General features: G+C 41.6%; 1 protein-coding gene across 1 annotated transcript; it reads right to left on the bottom strand.

Annotated features, from left to right (window-relative positions):
- Positions 1 to 4,609: 4,609 nt before the first annotated feature.
- On the bottom strand, positions 4,610 to 17,595 carry stk35l (serine/threonine kinase 35, like). The gene is made up of 3 exons (XM_072683059.1): positions 16,953 to 17,595; positions 13,834 to 14,595; positions 4,610 to 7,168 (listed from the first exon to the last, which is right to left on the bottom strand). Exons 1-2 carry the CDS (start codon positions 17,431 to 17,433, stop codon positions 13,865 to 13,867), a joined length of 1,212 nt encoding a protein of 403 aa, XP_072539160.1. The 5' UTR covers positions 17,434 to 17,595; the 3' UTR covers positions 4,610 to 7,168; positions 13,834 to 13,864.
- Positions 17,596 to 20,393: the final 2,798 nt, after the last annotated feature.

Genomic DNA, 20,393 nt, shown 5'->3' with positions numbered 1-20,393 from the left:
TAATATTTAACAGTACAATATAGTCATTTAGAAATATTTTTGATAACTGTCCAGTCACATTAAATAATGTGAGATAATAGGGATATACAAAATATTAAGACCAAAAGCAATAAATACATAAATGAAAACAAAAAAGAAATAAATATAAGTAAAATAAAACAAAGTACAAATAATATATATCAAGAGATAATAAGCTAAATGTATGTATGTATATAACAAATAACACTATGTCCAAATGTATAAATTAATAAATTCAGCAAATTTAAGTTGCATCCATTGCTGACACAGATGTGCAAATGCAGCCACACACAGCTTGTCTAGTCCCTGTAAAGAAGAATTGACAATAGAATAGGAATCAGATACTTTGGGATGAGATGATCATGTGGTGGTGATCATCCAACATCCTGATCTCTCTAACACTCTTGTCACTGAATGCAATAAAACCCTCATGGCAATGCTCCAAAATCTAGTAGAAAGCCATCTCTGGACAGTAAGAAAAGCTGGATAAGCTCTTTTTTACTACTCCGGAAAAAAAAAAAGTGAGCAGGTGTCCCAGTACTTTTGTCCATAGAAGTGTATTTTTGTAACAGATGAAGCTTTGACTTGATCCTGTGACATATTTGCAGCAGTTCAAGAGACATATCATCTTGTTCTTTACTGCAAACTTTCAGAAATATTCATCACAGTGTTAACAGACCATGACCACTACAATCTTAAACAGCTGTACCGTATCTCCCCTCTTATGCACAGAAACCACAGCCTATATTAGAACACCTTTATGTAGCGGTTGTGGGGTGTGTGTGTGTGTGTGTGTGTGTGTGTGTGTGTGTGTGTGTGTGTGTGTGCATTTGCATAGCTAAAGTTACTTTAAATGGTTCATTGAGGCTCCAGGCCTGGCTAGTCTGAGTTTGGACATGTTTAACCAGGCCTGTGTAGAGCAAAGCACATTTGACGACACTTAATCCACCCCAGTTCAAATAATGCCACTGCTCATCTCTCTGGGATACAGTCTGGCCCTCTTACGTAACGCAGCCTGTGAGCTCCCTGATTAAGCACACCCTGGGGGGAGGGAGTAAAGGGAGTTGAGATGCTTTAGCACTCTTGGAGTTAAGTGTTTTGGTTAGAGGAAATGTATGAACAGGTGTCATGGCTGTAATGCAAGGGAGAACACCCACCAAGTGGTCAATGATTGAGTCTAGAAAGATGACATATACAATCAGCCTGATAATATTGGAGTGCTTATGGCAGTACGTGGTTTACCATCAGTGTTATTTGAGAAAATTAATAACTATACTAACATTTAAGCTAATTAAAATTGGTGGTTTAGAACACAGCTTTTTAGAATTAAGCTTGTTTAACAGTAGAGGAAAGAAACCTTGGCCTATTACTGAGAATTTCCACTGTGTGGATCAGGCATGGGAGAAGTTATGCATATAGTATGGTAATCATTTGAATTAGTACTAGTTCTTGCTTATTAGTAAGAATAATCAGAATTCCTAGATAGCGTGTAGTTTCACTCTGTGATTGAATGGAGCCAGTCTGATTGGCTGCTTTCACTATGAAGGCCAAAAAAAAAACACTCATCTGACATTAATCCTGTCTTGACAGACATCAGCAGTTATTTAATTTGATAAACAAAATACAGACTTGTAGTGACTTGTGCTCTTTTTCCCCATTAGAATTAGGGTTTGTTCTAAGCTTGTGATTGCAAGGCAAGTTCTGGATCTGCCAGTTACTAGGGCCACGTGTTTTGGCTCTTTTTGGCCAACACATCTCTAATATTAGAAAGCCAGTGCTGTATTATTAAAATGCCAGCTCTTCTTCTTGTAAACTAACAGGGGCAGAGCCCTCCTCTAAGGCTGCTCACTAATTATTAGGGCCAATGGGATTACGATTAACCCTAGATGGCGTGTCAAAAGAGGAACAAAGTGCCGCTGTGAGGATGAATCGAAATTTTCTAGATGGCACGACCGAAAATGAAGTGATGTCCCGGTGAGAGCTCCAGCCTCAAAGATACAAAATGAATGGAATCATTCATTCAGCTGATGCTGAGCCCCTCCCTATCACCTCCACTCCAAACTAACACTGACAAATTGCAGCTTCTCTCCACACATGCACATCCCCATCCTTCCTAGTGCCGTTAAACAGCATGGAGGCAATGAAGTGGAATAAACAGACTCTTCACTACTGCTTGCAGTCCGATGCTACATTCTGAACACGTGTGGCCTCCCACATTCCTGACCCCACTCGGCCTAGGAAAGTGTCATGATTGCAGCCCTTTTGTGTGTTCCCTTATGCTGTGCGTAGAGGGTGAATCAGTAGTTTGACTTTGGTTTCTGGGGTTTGGATGTAAACGTCTCAATGAGTTTGCATTAACTTTTAACAATCTATTTATCTGATAAGCAAGGATATTACTGCACATAATACTAAGAGCAATTATAGAGCAACGATTAAGACAGAAAGAAAAGACCTATAAAACACAAGATATCTAAGTCTTTGGTCAGCATTGCTCATTATATAACTGCTAAAAGCTTGACCAGCAGAATCAGTTTTTACATAACACATGCTAGTCCCATTAATCACACACACACAATTTCTTTACACCAGCTTCTTACTCTTCCACTTGCACAAAAAAACGCAGAGAAAAGCGTTGAATAAATGATGTGCGGAACAATGTCAGTCAGTGTAATGCAGCCAAAACAATAAAAAGAGTTTTTCATGTGAATCTGGAGCTTATTAACATATTTTTATCACACATTATAACACAAGGCAGGGATTCTCAAACCTTCTGCAGCCAGAGACCCCCACAGACGAAATCAATCCAGTGGTTCGAATATAGGAACATCATATGTGTTTGATGGGAGGATGAGTTCTTTTCCAGTGATGTGTGGCCGTTTATCAGTCTGCTGTCCTGACTCACCTGACTTATTCATTTTTATCTGGAGATTGTTCTCCTCAAATTCTTTTCTTGTGCTGTTATAATCAATGTGCCGCGTAGCTTGCCTTGCTTCATGGCCCCTCTGCTCTAGTCTAGCGCTGTTCTTGGTTTTAGCTGCACTGTACTTTGTAATGTAGTTGACTTACTTGATAGAGTAAGTGAGGAGTGTAGTCACATGACAGATCCCATATTATGTTTCTTTTGGCTCATGTCAAAGTTCATATTGGCCCAGAATAAAATCATTGACTTTCTAGGGATCCTTGGACCCTACTTTGAGAAGCATGGGCTTAAGGTATGTATTATCAGTTGCGCTGTTTATAAACTGTATTAGAGACTTATAATATAACATTCACAAGTTACAGCTAATCCTCAGGTGTTCAGAAACAACTATAGCAGTCAATCTGCCAGGCCATGCTTGATCTATATACAGTCAGAACTAGGAAGTGGATCGAAAGAAAAAAAAAAACAAACATTGCTGACCCCTTGCAGTCTGCTCACCACTTATTTAAACTCAGGCTATGAGGGCTTAGACAACCTTTTGTATTTATAAATAATTACAGGAATGGATGGGATGTGTGTCAGCAGCTATGAATACTAATATTCAGAGATTCCAATTGTCATCTATTGTGTTTTATATGCGTAAACATAAACATGTCCATTAAAACATGATTCCGACTAATCATCTAACCTCGGCAGTAGCCGTGAAAGTCTACAGGTCAGTTGCTCAAACTGTATCCAAAGCAGTGGTCGCCCATCTTATCCATAAAGGGCCAGCATGGCTGTAGGTTTGCATTCCATCCCAGCAGAAGCACTCCTCATATAACTGCTGAAGTGTTTGAAGACTGAGGCTTACTGATGAAACAAGTAGAATCAGATGTGCTCCTGCTTGATTTGAACGTATACCTGCAGTCACACCAGCCCTGTACGGATAAGATTGGTGACCCTTGCTTTAAGGCATGCTGGTGTGTCATGCGTCCATGGCAAAGCTGCACTTTCCCTTCTTTTTTCTCAGGGTCAGCAAGTGCAAAACCTTCCCCTCCCCGCATACACTTGCACAAACCATCCCCCGGCACTCAGACACATACAATATGAGGCCTGCTTCCCTTCCCCCACGCCTCATGCGCTTTTTCTAAGGTTTAGCCAGTTCACTTTCCATTGAGGTCCCGTCACAACAAGGCAGACCTTTCAGTAGATTTGGATTTCAGGTCGCATAGCAAATACGTTTCAAAATTAGGCCTTAGCTCTGCCAGCAATCACACATACACACACAACCTTAACTGTGGTCTTGAAATAAAAAGCTGCAGTCTGATTGAACAGGACTACTGCAATAAGGCAGGTCAGTGTCAGTGTGTTATGACAGGCAGGTGCTCGTTTGTCCTGACTGTGTACAGGAACACGTTATCCTCTTTTTCACGCATGACTGCCTGATACAGTGAGCGTCCAGACGGCTGCCTCGGAGCTCATCACTGTGTTTTCAAAAGGGATTTATCTGGGGCTGCTGATCAGCACTTTGCGCTTCTGTTCTCACTGCGGTCATACTTCCATAAACTCATCTCTCTTCTATGTAATTATTCCTTTTAAGCCTAATATCACTGCTCATTACACACAAATCTGTTTTGCAGGTTATATGTAAAGCTGAAACGTTCTCAGTGCGCCACAAAAAAGACCAGATTTGAATTTACAGTTTATTGAAAGAAAGAAAAATATATCACAAGCACAAAAGAGTAACATTAATAATTCACTGTTGTTCCCATACATGTTTTATGATCTATGCCAAAACAGTTGAAAAATCGATGTACAGCCATTAAGAGTGAAAGATGTTTCCCTGAAACACAAACAGCAGGGAAAGAAAAGAGGTGGACTGGTGAAATGAGCATAGCAGGGCAACATCACAGTGTCTCACTGAAGGAGAGGTTGCATAGTCGTGGTGCAATACAGGGTGAAATCATAGGACCACAGCAAAAGCAGCATCAGGTCTCTCCTCCCTGTAATACTCTGGATTACAGGCAGCATCAGAAATAAACAAGGTTTGATCTATTTAAGAATTCAAAGAATTTCTGAGTTCTAGTTGGGAGAAGAGAGGTCCTTGAATTTCTTCCTTTATTTCCGCCCCCCAAATGAGCCTGACCAGCTGATTACCACTGGTATTTTCACAGCCCCTTTGGCGATCAACCGTAAATACCAACCTGCGCTTAATAATTAGAAAGTTATTCAAAGAGTCACAAAAACTAAACCACCATAACAATGAATGAGAACATGCTGATTAGAGGTACAGGGGAGAAAAAAACAAAACAAAAAAAACAAAACAAAAGTACAACAAGTACAACATGACCCAAAAAGTAAAACCATGCAAGTTATGCAATCTGGAACCCCAGGAATGGAACTGAGAAACAGAGTCAACTGAAAAGGTTGGAATATTTGGTACCAAAAAAAAAAAAAGAAAAGCCCCAAAAATATATATATATAATTAGGAAATCTCTTGAAATATCAAACAGGGTAAAAATCAAGTTTCAGCAGCAGCAGATAACCTACATGAAAAAAAACTTACAAAATAAAAAGAACCCATAAATAAACACTGGTTAGACATCAGGTCTTGACTGGCATCTTTCTGTCAACTCCTTGAACAGATGAGAAAAATGAACAGGAATAAAAACCATACCCCTAAAACATACCAGCTACCTCTTTCTCTCCAAAAAGCCAGTTCCTTTAGTGGATTAGTTTCTAGCACAACTACACGAGAATACAGAGGTAGAACTACAGCACACGTGAGTGAGTGTACTGGCACACACTCACTTTCTTTTACGCTCACACACCTCTCTTCCTCATTCATACTTCAGATTAAACCATCGAATCATGAGTGGACCTGTTTGTGCGTTTGGCTTGTGTGACAGGAACATTCCCACGGTGGATTCAGTGAAAGATGAGAGGACACAAGCAATCTCACTCGCTCACTCAACTTAGAAATGAACACTTGAAAAGGTAGTGTTGGGTTGTTACAAATCAACAAAAATATGCATTCAACCTTTTAACAATAGAAATTAAGAGTGCAAACAAAACTCATTGTTTGACCATGATCGCATTCAGAAACGGGGAACAGAAGCACACATTACTCATACTTGTTCCCCAAACAAACATCAGCAATACACAATCACCGCCTACTGATTAAAGACAAAACCCCCAATTCTGCTAAGCAGGAGGTTGAGTAACTGCATGTGACCATGTTTAGGGGGGCTTTTTGGTGGGGTTTAATCTCTGTGTTAAACTGGCACCCACTGGCTTCCACTGCATTTGGTTAGCAACCGAGGAACTAAGCATGTAAAAGCTATGAGGTCTAAAACTGCATATGCTGAAAATAAAGTGTAAAATTAACACCTCCAAATGTTTTGCAATTCAAGGCACAGAGACTGCAAGAGAGCTGAAAGGAGAGGAGAAATAAACCTCACAAGTCAGAACAATAAATAAAATAATTAAACGAATCAAATTTCACACCTTTAGCCATATCTAAAGAGGGTTTTTGGGCACAAAAATGGGAACCGCATGTTCTGGTTTAGGTTTACCCACAAATGACACCCACCAGGACAGGAGGCAGGGTTCAGGCCACTAGAAATACTCTACTGCAATGCCCTCTTGATACAAACCATTATACATGTTTTTTTAGTAGTGGTTTACAATCATAACATGCTTCTTAGTTACAGAAAATCTCAGCTGTGTGTCCTTGACGACACTGAGAAAGATACGACAGCTTGTCTAGAAAAAGAGTTTGGTTATCCTTTGAACCTTTGAGCTTGTTTGGAATTAACGTAGTGTTCCTGTTTGTAGAAGTATAGGAAGAAAATGTGTGTAAAGTGTGTGCATGTCTGAATCCTTGTCTTTTAGGGGGGGAATCATTAGGTAAACCTTATTAAAAACATTAACTTAACATCGCCTCCAGCTCAGTAAAAGTTGCTTGCAAACAGAGACACAGTCAAACTACAGAATGAGAAAATCCCTCAAGTCAAAAAGAGACAACTTTGTAAACAAGACTGAATGGAACCTCAAACCTATATAAAAAAGAAAAGAAAAACAATGTAAAAGTCAAATAAACCAGTTTAGTTTGTTGCATCCTAGTAAGTACTGCATGGAGGCATCCTTTTCTTCACATTAGATTTGCAGCGGAATCTTCACAGTTTTCCACAGCCGCTGTCCCTTTGTTTCGCCTGTGCAGAAGTGGGGGGTCCTGTAGGAAACAGCCTGGAAAGACAGAAGAGATTGAGTGTGAGTAATAGTCCTGACGCACTGACCCACACTCAGGTAACAATGGGTAACACTGAAGACAGTGTCAGGATGCTCATAGTTCAATAAATAATAAATTAAACAAAATAATAAAATCCTTTCACAACAGATGGTATCCCCCCCAAACTCTTGATACATCTTGGTAAACAAATATTATGGGTGCAACAATACACTGGCTCACAATTAGATATTACGCACAATACTGTGATCATTTTATATTTACAGTATAGGGACAGGTGGGCAACATATTTAAGCAATATTGTTAACATGTTTCTGATCTGCCATGGATATTATCAGTCAACTGCATATTTCACTACAATAGCAGTACTAACTAGTCCTGATTAACTGGAAGCAAATTTTGCATATGTACTTTTGAGTATTTTCTACAGCGGTTTTAAAACCATTGTGCTAAATAATATTGATTTCCAATCTTGATATTAATTTTTACCATATCACTCACCCCTTTTTTTGTTTTAAATCAAACTCTGGTTTGTCATTACATTAACACAGGTATAAAGGTGAGTAAACATTAACTCACTATATGTGCCTTATTGCACTGATTAAAAGGTACATGGTCCATTATGTAGTGTGTAAAATGTTTACATTACTATTTACATAGACACAGAATAAGCTGTGTAGTTTGAGGGGGAGAAGTCTTTGGTGGGTGCAGCGTGACTGAGCAGGGTTCACAGTTCAAATAAGTACGCACAGGGTGCAAAGTGCATTTGTATGGGAAAGAGGTGTAATGAGATATCTTGTGTGTTGAGTTCAGTAAGAACTTTGTGATGGACTGGACTTATACACTGTACTACTGGCTGTTCAGCAGACTAATTGCTTGGGGGGGGTAGAAGCTGTCTCAGAACAGTCTGGTTCCAGTCTTCATGCTTCAAATTTGACGTTTCACATAATGACATTTTAATGGGGCAAAAAAAAATAATTGTTTGCACAATCTACACATACGACTGTAAGCTGGAGTGTGGTGCATAACACAAATGTGCAGGAGTTGGTTGATGATTAGACTTCAACACTACTATACATCACCACTTACTGAAATCTGCCTACTACAGAAAAAGGCACTTGACCATTTAGACGCTGGCAGGACTATGATGGCAGTTGAATGCGAGAAGTGGTGTTAGCTTGCATGTAGCATGTATGTAGCAATGCTCCTACTTAACAGCTTTGTAATTCAATTCACACAGAAATGTGGAAATGTGAGCAGGACAAAATGCATAAGCTGTGGAGCTTTTCAATTAACCAGCGTAACATGATAGCGGTGATATTTGAAAAAGCCCATATTGAAAGTGGGGGGGGGACCCAACACCACCACCACACAGGCTCCGGTACCACAAAAATCATGACATACCCTCAGCGGTCTATTCACATCTTCAAACAAATAACCCAAACAAATACACAGTGCCCAGCGTGTGATTTCATCAGCACAGTAAAGAAAGAGTGACATGATCTCGTTCCCATTTAATCCTCTTAACTGTATACAGTAACAACTAGCCCCTCCTCCCACCTTCTCCGCTGCAGCTCCGACTGTGTGCTGAGTCATGAACAACAGCAAAGCAGTTTACTGCAGTCGCTCGCCTACTCCCTCTCTCCCACTCTCGCCCACAAGCACATGTTTTTGTTGTTCAATGCTTGTGAGGAGCTACATGTCTGTGCAACATAGACAAAAAAAACAACAAATATCATGCATGAAATAATTATGCATTCAGCCTTAATTTGACCCTAATCTCCAACCTTGTTGCTTTTTCTGATCTCAATAAGTTTGACTTCAGACCTAACCCTGCTGCCAAACTTAGTAATCTAAATCTAATTCATTCAGAAAAAAAACAGACCCTGTGACCCACGAAATACCTCCACAACACACATACACAGAGCGAAAACACAAGTTAATAATACACTTTCAAAACCAAGAATCCACTCGTCCACGCCCACAAAAAGGACTGGTGAATGAGCCCCACTGCAGCATTCTCTGGTTTGCCCCAGCAACAGTGGTATGTGTGCTGAGGAGCAGTAGCAGTGGCAGGAGCGGGGGATGGGGATAGGAGGTGAGCAGCAGACAGCTGTAATGTTCTCATTATGGCTGAGAAACTGCACCCCCACCACTCTGCTCCTTACCCCACCCAGCTCTACCCTCCTTCAAAAAACAAGCCTTCCACAAACACTACGTGCTAATTGGTCCTGACAACAAACACCGCTCACAATATCACACAGTGATATTGACTGTGGAGAGCCTTCAGTCAGAACACACTCGCTTTCCGTGCGCTTCGATTCATGTTTCGGTTCAGGGGCTGTACTTTACAGCCAAACATTCAAAAAGGCCCCATTTTGAATTAAAAAACAAGAAGTGAGATACAGACTCAAACACTCTCAGAGCGCCATTCACGTCACCTGCTTTGCCAGCTGAAGACTCCCGCAGGGCTTTAGGGTAGGGGAGGGAGAAAGAGCGAGGGAGGGATGAGGGGGGAAGAGTGCAGGGAGTGGGTGAACGGGTTCAGTTGTGTAACCGCTATCCCAGCATGCACTGTTAAAAACAAAAGAATCCCCTCAGCTTGCAAACAGAAGAGGAAGCAGGAGGATGTCCATATACCCACATTTACTTCCAGGAAAGTGTTTGAGTACCTTCACCAATACAAGACACTAAACAGAGTCAAAAAGGACCATCTTTAAAGCTAGGGGAATCCACCAAATGTCCAAGCAAAGACACATAAGTAATACCTTATGCAAAATATACAAATTTACAGTAAAAGCAATTCTCTCATTCAAAACCTAAGACATACTTCACACTGAAACAACGTAGTACATTTATGGAGTTTTCACACTTGCACTTAAATCAGATGGGTAGCGTTTTCCCCTAGTGTGATTCATTTGGGCAGGTTTGAATACAGTAATGGCACTCGAATGCACACTAAAACACCCTCACCAAGACCCTTGAGAAGAGGTGGTCTCGGTACGGTGCCAAACCAACTTTGGGGCGTTGCATTTGTGAAGAGAACATGATCTGACCTCAATCATACTCACCCATCAAGTGTACTCCGCAAGTCTGAGCCAAACAGCTCCCGTAGACAAGTGTTAATCTAGCTAAATAGCCCAGATAATTACTACAGCTATGAACAAATGCCATCACTGCTGTTGCTCCATGTTACATTGCGAAGAAACATGCACTAGTCCAGAACACAGGACCTTCTTCCTGTATTTACTTTTTGCTTGTTGTGATGTTTTTTACTGCATTTAGATTTTTCCCTGTGTAAAAACAAACCAAACTATAGGGAAATGAATTGTGCAAAGAATTGTGCACCCACAGCCAAATCACAAATGTTTCAGTTAAGAAGCAGTAAACACAGTCACTGTAGCTACTCAAACATAAAAACCTATATTTTTAGCACTTTCTAATGCAGCTACTGTCTCATAAATAATGTGTAAGTCAGGACTATGTAACAGGAATAACAGATTACAAAAGCTTTCGCAGCAGCGGGTATTTCAGAAGGTTTTCCCACTCTTATTCACAGAAGGCCCATCGTTCTAGTTAGACATTCTTGGGTCTATCCACTAATTGTCTATATGTAGGCTGGGGGACTGAATGTTTCTTCAGGTAGTCCATAATGGATTCTGAGGAATATTTGGGATCATCATCATCATCATCCTAAAGTCATCCTCTATTTAGCTTCAGCCTTTCAACAGCTGGTTTGATATTTGCATCCAGAATTTGCTAGGCTTTTGTGAAATCCATTCTTCCCAATGCCACTGACAGCAACACAACCTCAATGCCCCCACTCGATGCTTGTCTTGACCTCCACCCTTCCTCTGTGCTGCCATTTCTTAAAAACATGTCAGATGGTAAAAATACAGATAATTGGGGACCGCTGTCTTGCTCTGAGGCCTCTCATTGATTCATCCATACCTCACTACATGACTACGCTTGTGACTGTTTATCTGCATGAACTTAAACATTTCATTCACATTTTCATTTTTTATGGCTTGACTGCACATTTGCCACATTTATCTTGACTATTATTGTGCTATCCACGTCGACCAGAGGAGGATGGGTTCCCCTCTCAAGGTTTCTTCCTCTTAATCAAAGGGAGTTTTCCCTTGCCACTGTTGCCACTAGCTTGCTCAAAAGAGGCTAGGATCCCAGCTATTGTGATAAGTTATGTGACTTTACTGAGTATATTGACAGTACTTCAACAAGACTGAACAACTGCATGAATAAAAAAAAAGGTTTTACAACGTAAACTGTAAAACTGCACCAACTCCATAGTAACAAGCAGCTGATTTGGCCAGCGATTAATTATGTCACTTTTTTTTTTATTAATTACTTTTCACCAACCATTATGATAAATATTGCATATGGTAAAAAAAAAATGTATCAGTGTTTTATTGATCATATTGCCAGCCACCCTTAGCTGCTGCAGCATCTCCCAGTCGCAGCACAGATGCCTTTTTTTGTGCTTTTTGTGTGTACAACCTGCCCTCTTCTCTGGGAACACACAAACACCAGTGGAATGCAGAACATAAACAATACTGAGAGGCCTCAGTTGTGCAGCTCACCCACAAAAATCCAAAAACAGAAACCTGGTATGTGGGTTGGCATCTGCGCTAACTCTTTCAGACCAGCTGTACCCTCACTATTTTGAGCCAACAAGAAAAAGATCTTGCTCAGGCTCAGCACAACGAGAGATGCTGCATTTTAATTCTACTTGCCTTGACTTGGCAGTTCAACTAGGCAGACTAACCATCTTCTGTGAGGACAGAAGCCTCTCATCTGATCTGACCAGAGATGGTGTGTAAACACTTCAATCATTTTAAGCCATTGTATTCTATGATGCAATCGGTTAACTACAGAACAATCATGCCAAAATTTTCACCTAAGGAATATCTTCTCCAACTACACTGGACCACGTTGTTTACACAAACAAAACAGAATGCAAAAACAAAATCTGGCAAGAAGGAGTGGTATTAGCTCTGCAGGACTACTTTAGACCAAGTAAAGCATGTTTAGGGACGCTGCTACATCTAAGGAAACACAGACATGTATTATCGATCACTGGCTACATAAGTAAGTATGTGGAGGATGACAATCACTCAGTCACTACACAACCAAAACAGAAGCCTTGGCAAAATACTGAAGTACATTTAATTGCTCTAAGCAATAAAGCCTAAGCAGCACATACACCAACCAGGACTAACCTAACCATCAGTATAAGAAAAGCCTTCTATGCAAAGCCAAAAAATTTAGTGCAAGGCCAAAGATTTACAGTGACCAACATGCTGCATGCTTGTAGCAACATCACCACCCTCACAGATGGGGTCAACAACGTCTATGCTCAGGGGCAGAAGTGAGGACCACGCCTCCTCTTGGCCACAAAGTGCTGCCTGTGATCAGGTTACGAAAAACCCTGCAAGGTATAAACCCATGCAAAGCTGCTGGCTCTGACAGCATCGCAGAGTGTATTCACAAGAAACACGCCCACCACCTAGCTGTTGTCTTCATGGACTTCTATAACCGCTCCCTGATGTCAGCTGCTGTATTGCTTCAAATCAGCAACTATCATTCCAATGCCAAAGATGTCCGCAGTCACATGCCACAACCCAGAGGTCATGAAGTGCTTTGAGCGTTTGGTCACGACTCACATAAACAAGTTTATTCCACCTACTGAGTCCCAGACAAAATGCCTACATGCAGAACTGCTCCACTGACAATTCCATATCCTCTACTACCTCTACCTTAGTCATCCTTGACAACAAGGACACTTACGACAGAAAGCATTCAACAGAATCATAACCGAGAAACTAGTCAGGAAACACCACATACTTTAAGCTCATCACTCTGTAAGTGGGTGTTTGACCTTTTCCATAACAAGCCTCAAACAAATGATTGCGGATTTGCAAGAACCTCACACCCCTCTGCACTTCAGCAAGATGACTCTGGACACATGTTCATGGGCGAGCATGTAAACATACCTTAATGATCTCTGAACACTTTCTCCATGGTGAAGGTTGATCACTATGGTGGTCCTAATGAGGCTTTTTTTTTTTTAAGAAGCATGAGGGACCATCCTGCTCTGTGGCATTACGGTCTGATATGGAAATAGCTCCATCTCAGACAGAAAAGCACTGCAGTGTGAGGTGATGACTGCCCAGCACATTACTGGGTCATATTTTTCTGACATATGGATCTTCACCGAAAGATGAATAAGAACAGCCTAAATCACAAAAAACAAGGATCTCCCTCACCCTTCACATAGACACACTCGTCCCTGTTCCTCACCATCATCTATGGAATCCCATCACTTTGTATGCGAGAGGACACACCAAGTTATCTTTATATGCACACACACGCACTTTAATTCTGTATACTGTCCACCTTTGGACAATGACCCAAACTGTTAAGAACTGTTACTTACTGTAAGAACTTCCTATTAGTAAGTGTAGTGAGCACTTGTCCTAAAAAAGTAAATGAAGTATCTGAAACATGAATTCCTCAGCGTTTCGTCTCTCTTTGCCTGAACAAAGCTCTACCACTATTCAAATTTCCATCTTCGTCTTGGACAACCTATGCTGGCATACTTGTACACCCAATCTGCAAAAAGAAAAGACTTCTGGAATCATACCTGTGCGTGCACATGAATAAGGGGTCCGCATTCATGCTGCACAAGTGACCTGTCCCACTCGGCTGTGCAGCTCCAGTGCGTCGGGCCGGTCCTGAGGGTTGACGGCTAGCATGTCCTGCAAAAGCTTCCGGAGCGCATCAGACATTTGTGAACGGCGGCGCTGGGGGATACTCAACACCATCTTTGGATTCTCCAGCAGAGCCTCTCCCACTGGCACAATGTCCGTGCCCTGCCGTACATAAGTACCCAGCAGCTCCCGTTTCGACTCCGCGTCAATGAACGTGATCCGCTCGATCATGGCCCAGATTATTATACCCAGGGCAAAGATGTCAGCCTTAGCTGTATAGTGACCCTCCCACACCTCCGGGGCCATGTAGAAATCTGAGCCACAAGCAGATGACAACCAAAACTTGTTGATGTTGATATTGTTTTTGTTTTTATCCTCAGTCTCATCAGAATCGCGGCAGCTTGACCCCATCCCGAGGCCTGCACACACTTTGCTCAGGCCAAAGTCAGCCACTTTGAGCACGGGGGTACCCGAGCGTTCTGAAATCAGGATGTTGTCCGGTTTGAGGTCTCTGTGCACGATATTGTTCTGATGCAGGAAGGCCACGGCACTGCTTAGCTGAAGCATGAAGCTAGCGTTGGTGTGCGGATCGGGTCGACGGGACAGGATGAACTGATTCAGGTCTCCTCCCTCACAGAACTCCATCACAAACCACAAGTAGCACGGCTCCTGAGGACCAGACAGCACCCGTTCACCTGCACACAGACATGAATGTTAATGAGCCAAATAAAAACAATTCAAATGCAGATGGAAAATGTTTCCTACTACAGACATAAAATTGCATCACTGTACTGAAATGGCCAAGTTCACCAAATTCAATCAAATTCTGGTGAAATTTGAGATTCTGGGATACAGCGAAGCATTAAATTGTCAGTTTGGAGATTTACACCTCTGTTTACCACTTAAGTGTTTAATCTAACCAGGCATGAGATGTGTGGTGAATGTTCTGCAGTTATGCTCATTACGGTCACCTAAGGCATTTCATGCAACATTTTTGCTAGAACTTGCCTCTGTCTTAAACCTGACATGTTACACAAGATAGCGATCGTATTTTCTCCTTTACCATGCTGGGGTCTTTATTATTTCATACTACTGAGAGACCATTCAGACAAATTCCAAAAAGCTAATTTGTTTTATTTAGTTATTTCTCATCTCATCTATTTAAACACACAGTTTTAGGTCATCTAGTAAGACACAAGAGGTTCAAAAGGTTAAGGGTGTCAACATGACAATTCATGTAAATGCAAATACAGTACATAAAGGGTGACACTCAGGTCAAACTGGTAGTACTTAATGTTATTGAGAAATGCGTCTTTACATTCACATTACTCGAACCCTTTTCAACAGATTCAGGGTAATGTAAGCGTGGTCTCATGAGGTCTTGCTACCAAGAGAATTGCTGCAACTGAACAAGCAGAAATTTTAAATGCTACATTGATCAGTGAGTCATTACCCATGTACGCTGAATCAATCCTTAAAATACACAAGAAGTTTTAAACTGAGCTCAAACTCGATTTGCTGAAAGGCTGATACAAACTATTGTTAATACATTTTCTATTCTTCAAAGGAAGTCCAACAAACATTTTGATTCAGAATTATAATAAGGTTTAAGTTCTATTCAATACCAGCAACATGAGCGCCTTCCAAAAATCTTCAAAATAACATTTTGAACGGACTACAAGTAATGAAAAAGAACTACGAAGATGGTGGATAGGAGTAAAAGAGGTTGAAGGCAGGAAGGGAGTGAGAAAGGGAAGCGTGCTGTTGACTGTTCTGTGCTGACCGTCTGCAGGCTGACCTGCTGTGGAACCAGTTTAAAGCCGTTTGTCCACCAACTGCATGAACGCATTAACAGACTCTCATCAGTCAGACACGTACAGTTATACAGGTCTCAATCTAAACCCTCATCATTAAAGTCTACATCCTATTTTAGTAGCACATCCCTTTGTCTTTATTGCTGTTTCACAAAACATGCCAATGTCTCATTTACTTGGTTATCCGGGTTCAGAATAACCAAGATCTCACTAAACGGCACGAAAACATCTGAACGTCCCGTCAGACTACACTTGATCTGAGGTCCTGTAAAAGACAATACAACAGACCACATTCCTTTTGCTTTAGGCAGAGCTCCACACTCCACACCATTTCCTGATGACAGCTCAGTCTAAACTGGTAGCCACCAGCTCACCTCAGTATTACACAAGGAGGAAGTCAGAAGCAACCATTACACTGTTAGGAAGTTTTCCACTTACATATTTCTTGTGGGAGTTTGGCCTAATTGTGACTTTAAATGTTAGCTACCATTAACACAACAATATCTCAAGTATCATCGTACATACCACACAAATAATTTAATTGAACACCTCCACATTGTTCACTCTCGTATAACCTCTCAAGCAAATCAGTTCTGACAGAGGCTGGATGAGCAATGGGGTCACTGTTGAAAATGCAGAAACTGTAGGCTTCGAGCTGAGCTGTTAAAAATGGTTACATAAATAACCAGGTCAACCAATTCACTCAGGCCATGACCCTCCCCTGGGCAGACGCTGCTCCCTGACCCCTTTCCCAAAAATCAAGGTTGCATAACTCCAGAGTTCGACCCACATTTCCTATGACTTTCTACAGAAAGCTGTCCACAGCAGGCTACGTGGCTCCCATTAGCATTACCAGCCACTCAACTGCAGCAACAACAATGGTGTCACACCGACTGATACTCGAGCTTACAGCGGATTTCTCACAGCCTGAACACGTGTCCAGGTTCAATAAGACAGGTTTCCACTCTTTCATAATAAAACTGTCCTTTCGGACAACGAAAAGGCTGAGGAGTCCTAAACGTTAGCATGTGGCTGTTGTCCTGAAGTTAGCTATAGCTTGAGAGCTAGCGAAGTTCAACAAAGAGAGCGCACAGGCCCGGACTGACGTCATATGTAGGTTAAACCCTGTCATGCACCAGGAGTTCACTCAAACACACCTGGCTCACCTTCACCAAGTGTTTTCTAACTGTAGTTACAGGCAAAACAGGACATTGTGAGAAGACATCCCCCCCCCTCACCTTTCAAGGAAGTCTCCACCAAGCGTAAATACTGCCTGGAGCGCTTGTTGCCGTGGCTCATTTTCTGCGCCATGCCATTCCTCTGCAGCACACACTCCTCCAGGTGAACCACGTTCTCGTGCCGTTTCTCCAGACTCGCCAGGGCCCAGAACTCAGCCAGCGCGAGCTCCACGTTTTCGGGGGCGTCGCAGCGCAGCTTCTTCACGGCCATAAGGGCTCCCGACCTCCGCGCTATGGCCTCGTACACCACCCCATAACTACCTCTGCCGATCTCACGGACCAGGCTGTACCGCGGCGCCACGACCTTACGCTCCAAAAGGTCGTCTTTGAGTCGCTCGTCCTCCATCCCGTCATTATCGTCGTCCACGTTCCCCACGCTCAGCGCGCGCAGCACGGTGCTCCCTGCCTCGGTGCGGGAGCTCGACCTCTCGCGGGCTCTGGTCACCCGTCTTCGCTCTCGGTCTCTGCCCCCAGCTTCCATTACATGTCCTCAACTCCTCAGATCACTCGCGGGAAGATCGCCAGTACACATAACTAGGCCAAAGCAGCCACGGAGTTACTCTGAGTAGGCAGACTGTCGATCACTCTTTTGTTTTCTTCGTAAAGACATGATAGCCTCGCCTCCCGCGCCCTTCGGCTCCATTTGAACTGAAAGAGGCTTGAATGAAGCGAGAGCATGTCTGGAGCGGCCCATTTCCCAGTGGAGAGGGGGGCTTCCTGTGTGCAGTGAATAATCACCCCGACTCAGATTGTCAACAATTGAAATGAAATGAGAAAAAGATAATAATTTATTCTAACAGTTAATGTCATTTTTAGGACATTATCTAAAATAATATGCTCACTTTGTTCTCACATTTAATTCTTTCCGAGATAAAAATTCTAGACAAAATACACTTCCTTAACCTATTAATGTATAATTATAAATTACAATATTAGTATAATTAATGTATATCGGGAACTTTTACATTTCCGTTGATCTTATTTTTTTTTATTCCATTAAAATCATGTGACCAAAAGAAAAAAAAAACAACGATTTAATATATTAATTTCAGTCTATTGGTCATTTTTTCATTTTTTGTTTGTTTTAAATTGGTTGTAAATAAAAGTATGATCATTACTCGTAATACAAATGTGATGTTTTTTCTTATCATGCCAGATCCTTAAAAGACATGACTGTGTTAAACGCTGAAATCAAATTCTGCCTCCATGTTTATCATAAATATATGTGTTGATTCTATATTTCTAGAAAAATCTGAATGCTAAGTTTGTGTCATATATTCTGCTCTTCACAAAAACTAGAAATATATATAGATAATTTTACTACTTACTTTACTAACTTATCTTTTTCACATAACTCTCATTTTCCAGATGAGACATGTACTTTTTTGCCATCTTTCCGGCTGCAGGGTACGCCACATAACCCACCTCTGCTCCGTCACTTATTGGTGGACTGAAATCCTGCTCCTCCCGCGTGTTCACCAAATGGTTTAGTCCATCCCCACGTGCGCGTGGCTGTGCGTTGCCTGCACGTGGAGAAGCACACTGAGTGGAGTCGGTAGTGCTGCCTGTGCCGCCTAACTGCTGTAGCTGCAAATTTACACACTAAATGTCGACCCTGCAAGTCATTTACCTCCAATAGGCTACGTAAAATGACCGTAAAAGTCTCTTACACATTGACAAGTAGCTATAACTGCATATGTGGCTGAACTAATGTAGCCTATTTTGCTCGTCTAGAAATATTGAAGACATGACTGTATGGCACTTTTCAACTGTAGTAATCAACTAGTGCCCACCTGGTGGAAGCAGCACTACATTAGATTATCAGTGTCTCAATGGAAACTGAATGATAAAGGTCTCAGACTGCACAGTAAATCCTTCCGCTAGCCTTAACACGCCCAGAGTGTCACGGCCCCTCAAGTATACTGTCAGCCGGCTCACATCCCGCCATGCAATGATGATGATGGATGGTGATGAGTGATGATAAGGAGGTTGGATACTTCACAGTAAACTTGCCAGTGTCAATCAACACTGTAACTGTTAAAAATGAACACTAATAGTGTTGATTTAACACCGGGGGGGGGGGGGGGGGGGGGGGGGGAATGTGGTTTGTGGTCGATATTATACTGAAAGCAAAAAAAAAAAAATAAAATAAATAAAAATAAACAGAAGAGCAAAGACACAAATGCTTGTCTGTTGATACATGTGTCAGTGTGTGTGAGAGGAATGCACATGCTTATGTCTATATGATGAATGGGGATGTATGGACATTTGTGATAAGTCTATCTGAAGAGTCTAGTAAGCGCACAATGACAGATATGTATCAGATATTAATATTCTCATATTGATATTGTTGTAGACTTTTGGGTTAGGGTTACATCCAGTGATTGTATATAAAACAGTTATATAGTTATACCATGGGTTCCTCATCCAGGCATACCCCCTGCCTTACACATTAGTTACACCAGCAACAAGGACAACTACTACTAATACATTTTATCACCATCTTTCTAAAACACTGTGCTTATACATTCGTATAGAGTCGTGAGCAGAGAATAGTATTGTAGAACAAGTGCCACCTGGGTGGAGGTATACAATACTACATCCAGTGTCTCCATAGAAAATGAAAGACAGAAAGGCTCACTAAATCATGCACACCAGTGTCCTACCCTCAGCCTTCTGCACAATATTTCTGTTACTTATTTTGCATTATATATTTTTCCTTTTATTTACATTGCTGTTTTCACTTTTACATTGAGCTCCTCCTCCCTAGCCTGGACATTATTTATCTGGGGCTTGTAACTCACCAGCACACTCACTTTTAAATGTTACTTCTATGGCTTCTATGTCTATTGATACATAAGCCCCCCCCCCCCCCCCCCCCCACCCACACACACACGTATTATGAAAGAGAGAAACTGTGCTTTCTGGGATGACAGAACCCCATCCAATTCCATTGGGATAAATTGGGGACTGGGGGATGGAGTGGGGTAGTGATCCTCCTCACTAACGCTCTGGTCACTGATTGCAATCAAATCCCCTGAGCAATGCTCCAAAATCTTGTAGAAAGCCTTCCCTGGACGGTAGAGGCTTTACTTCAACAAAAACAGGGTCAACTCTTTTAATACCTTTGAAAAACAATTTTTTAATGTTTAATGCCATTTGAAAGGCTGCTATACATAAATGTATGTTTTTAAAATGTTCGGTCTCAAGGGGGTTAAAGATTTTTTTCTGTAAATTAATTTGGTCATGACTCAATAAAAGCTGAAAACCCATGGGGGTGAAAACTTTTATAGGCACTGTGTTGTCTGTTATTCTAAATGTTTATTCAGTCAACAAGAGAACAATGAGTTTCCCTTTGGTCTCTTAATTCCTTTCATTTGAGGGTGCTTTTCTTCAATGTGTTTGATTGAGGCCTTGGCTGAAATCTCTGTCAAAAAGCTG

Source organism: Salminus brasiliensis, chromosome 7 (genome assembly GCF_030463535.1).
Source record: "Salminus brasiliensis chromosome 7, fSalBra1.hap2, whole genome shotgun sequence".
Lineage (NCBI taxonomy): Eukaryota > Metazoa > Chordata > Actinopteri > Characiformes > Bryconidae > Salminus > Salminus brasiliensis.
Note: the sequence above shows the minus strand (reverse complement) of the source record. Positions and strands in the feature narration are given on the sequence as shown.

Coding starts and splice junctions, on each gene's coding strand:
- stk35l (XM_072683059.1), bottom strand. CDS start 17,433: ATGGAAGCTGGGGGCAGAGACCGAGAGCGAAGACGGGTGACCAGAGCC. Junction 14,596..16,952: donor GGTGGAGACTTCCTTGAAAG/GTGAGGGGGGGG, acceptor GTCTGTGTGCAG/GTGAACGGGTGCTGTCTGGT.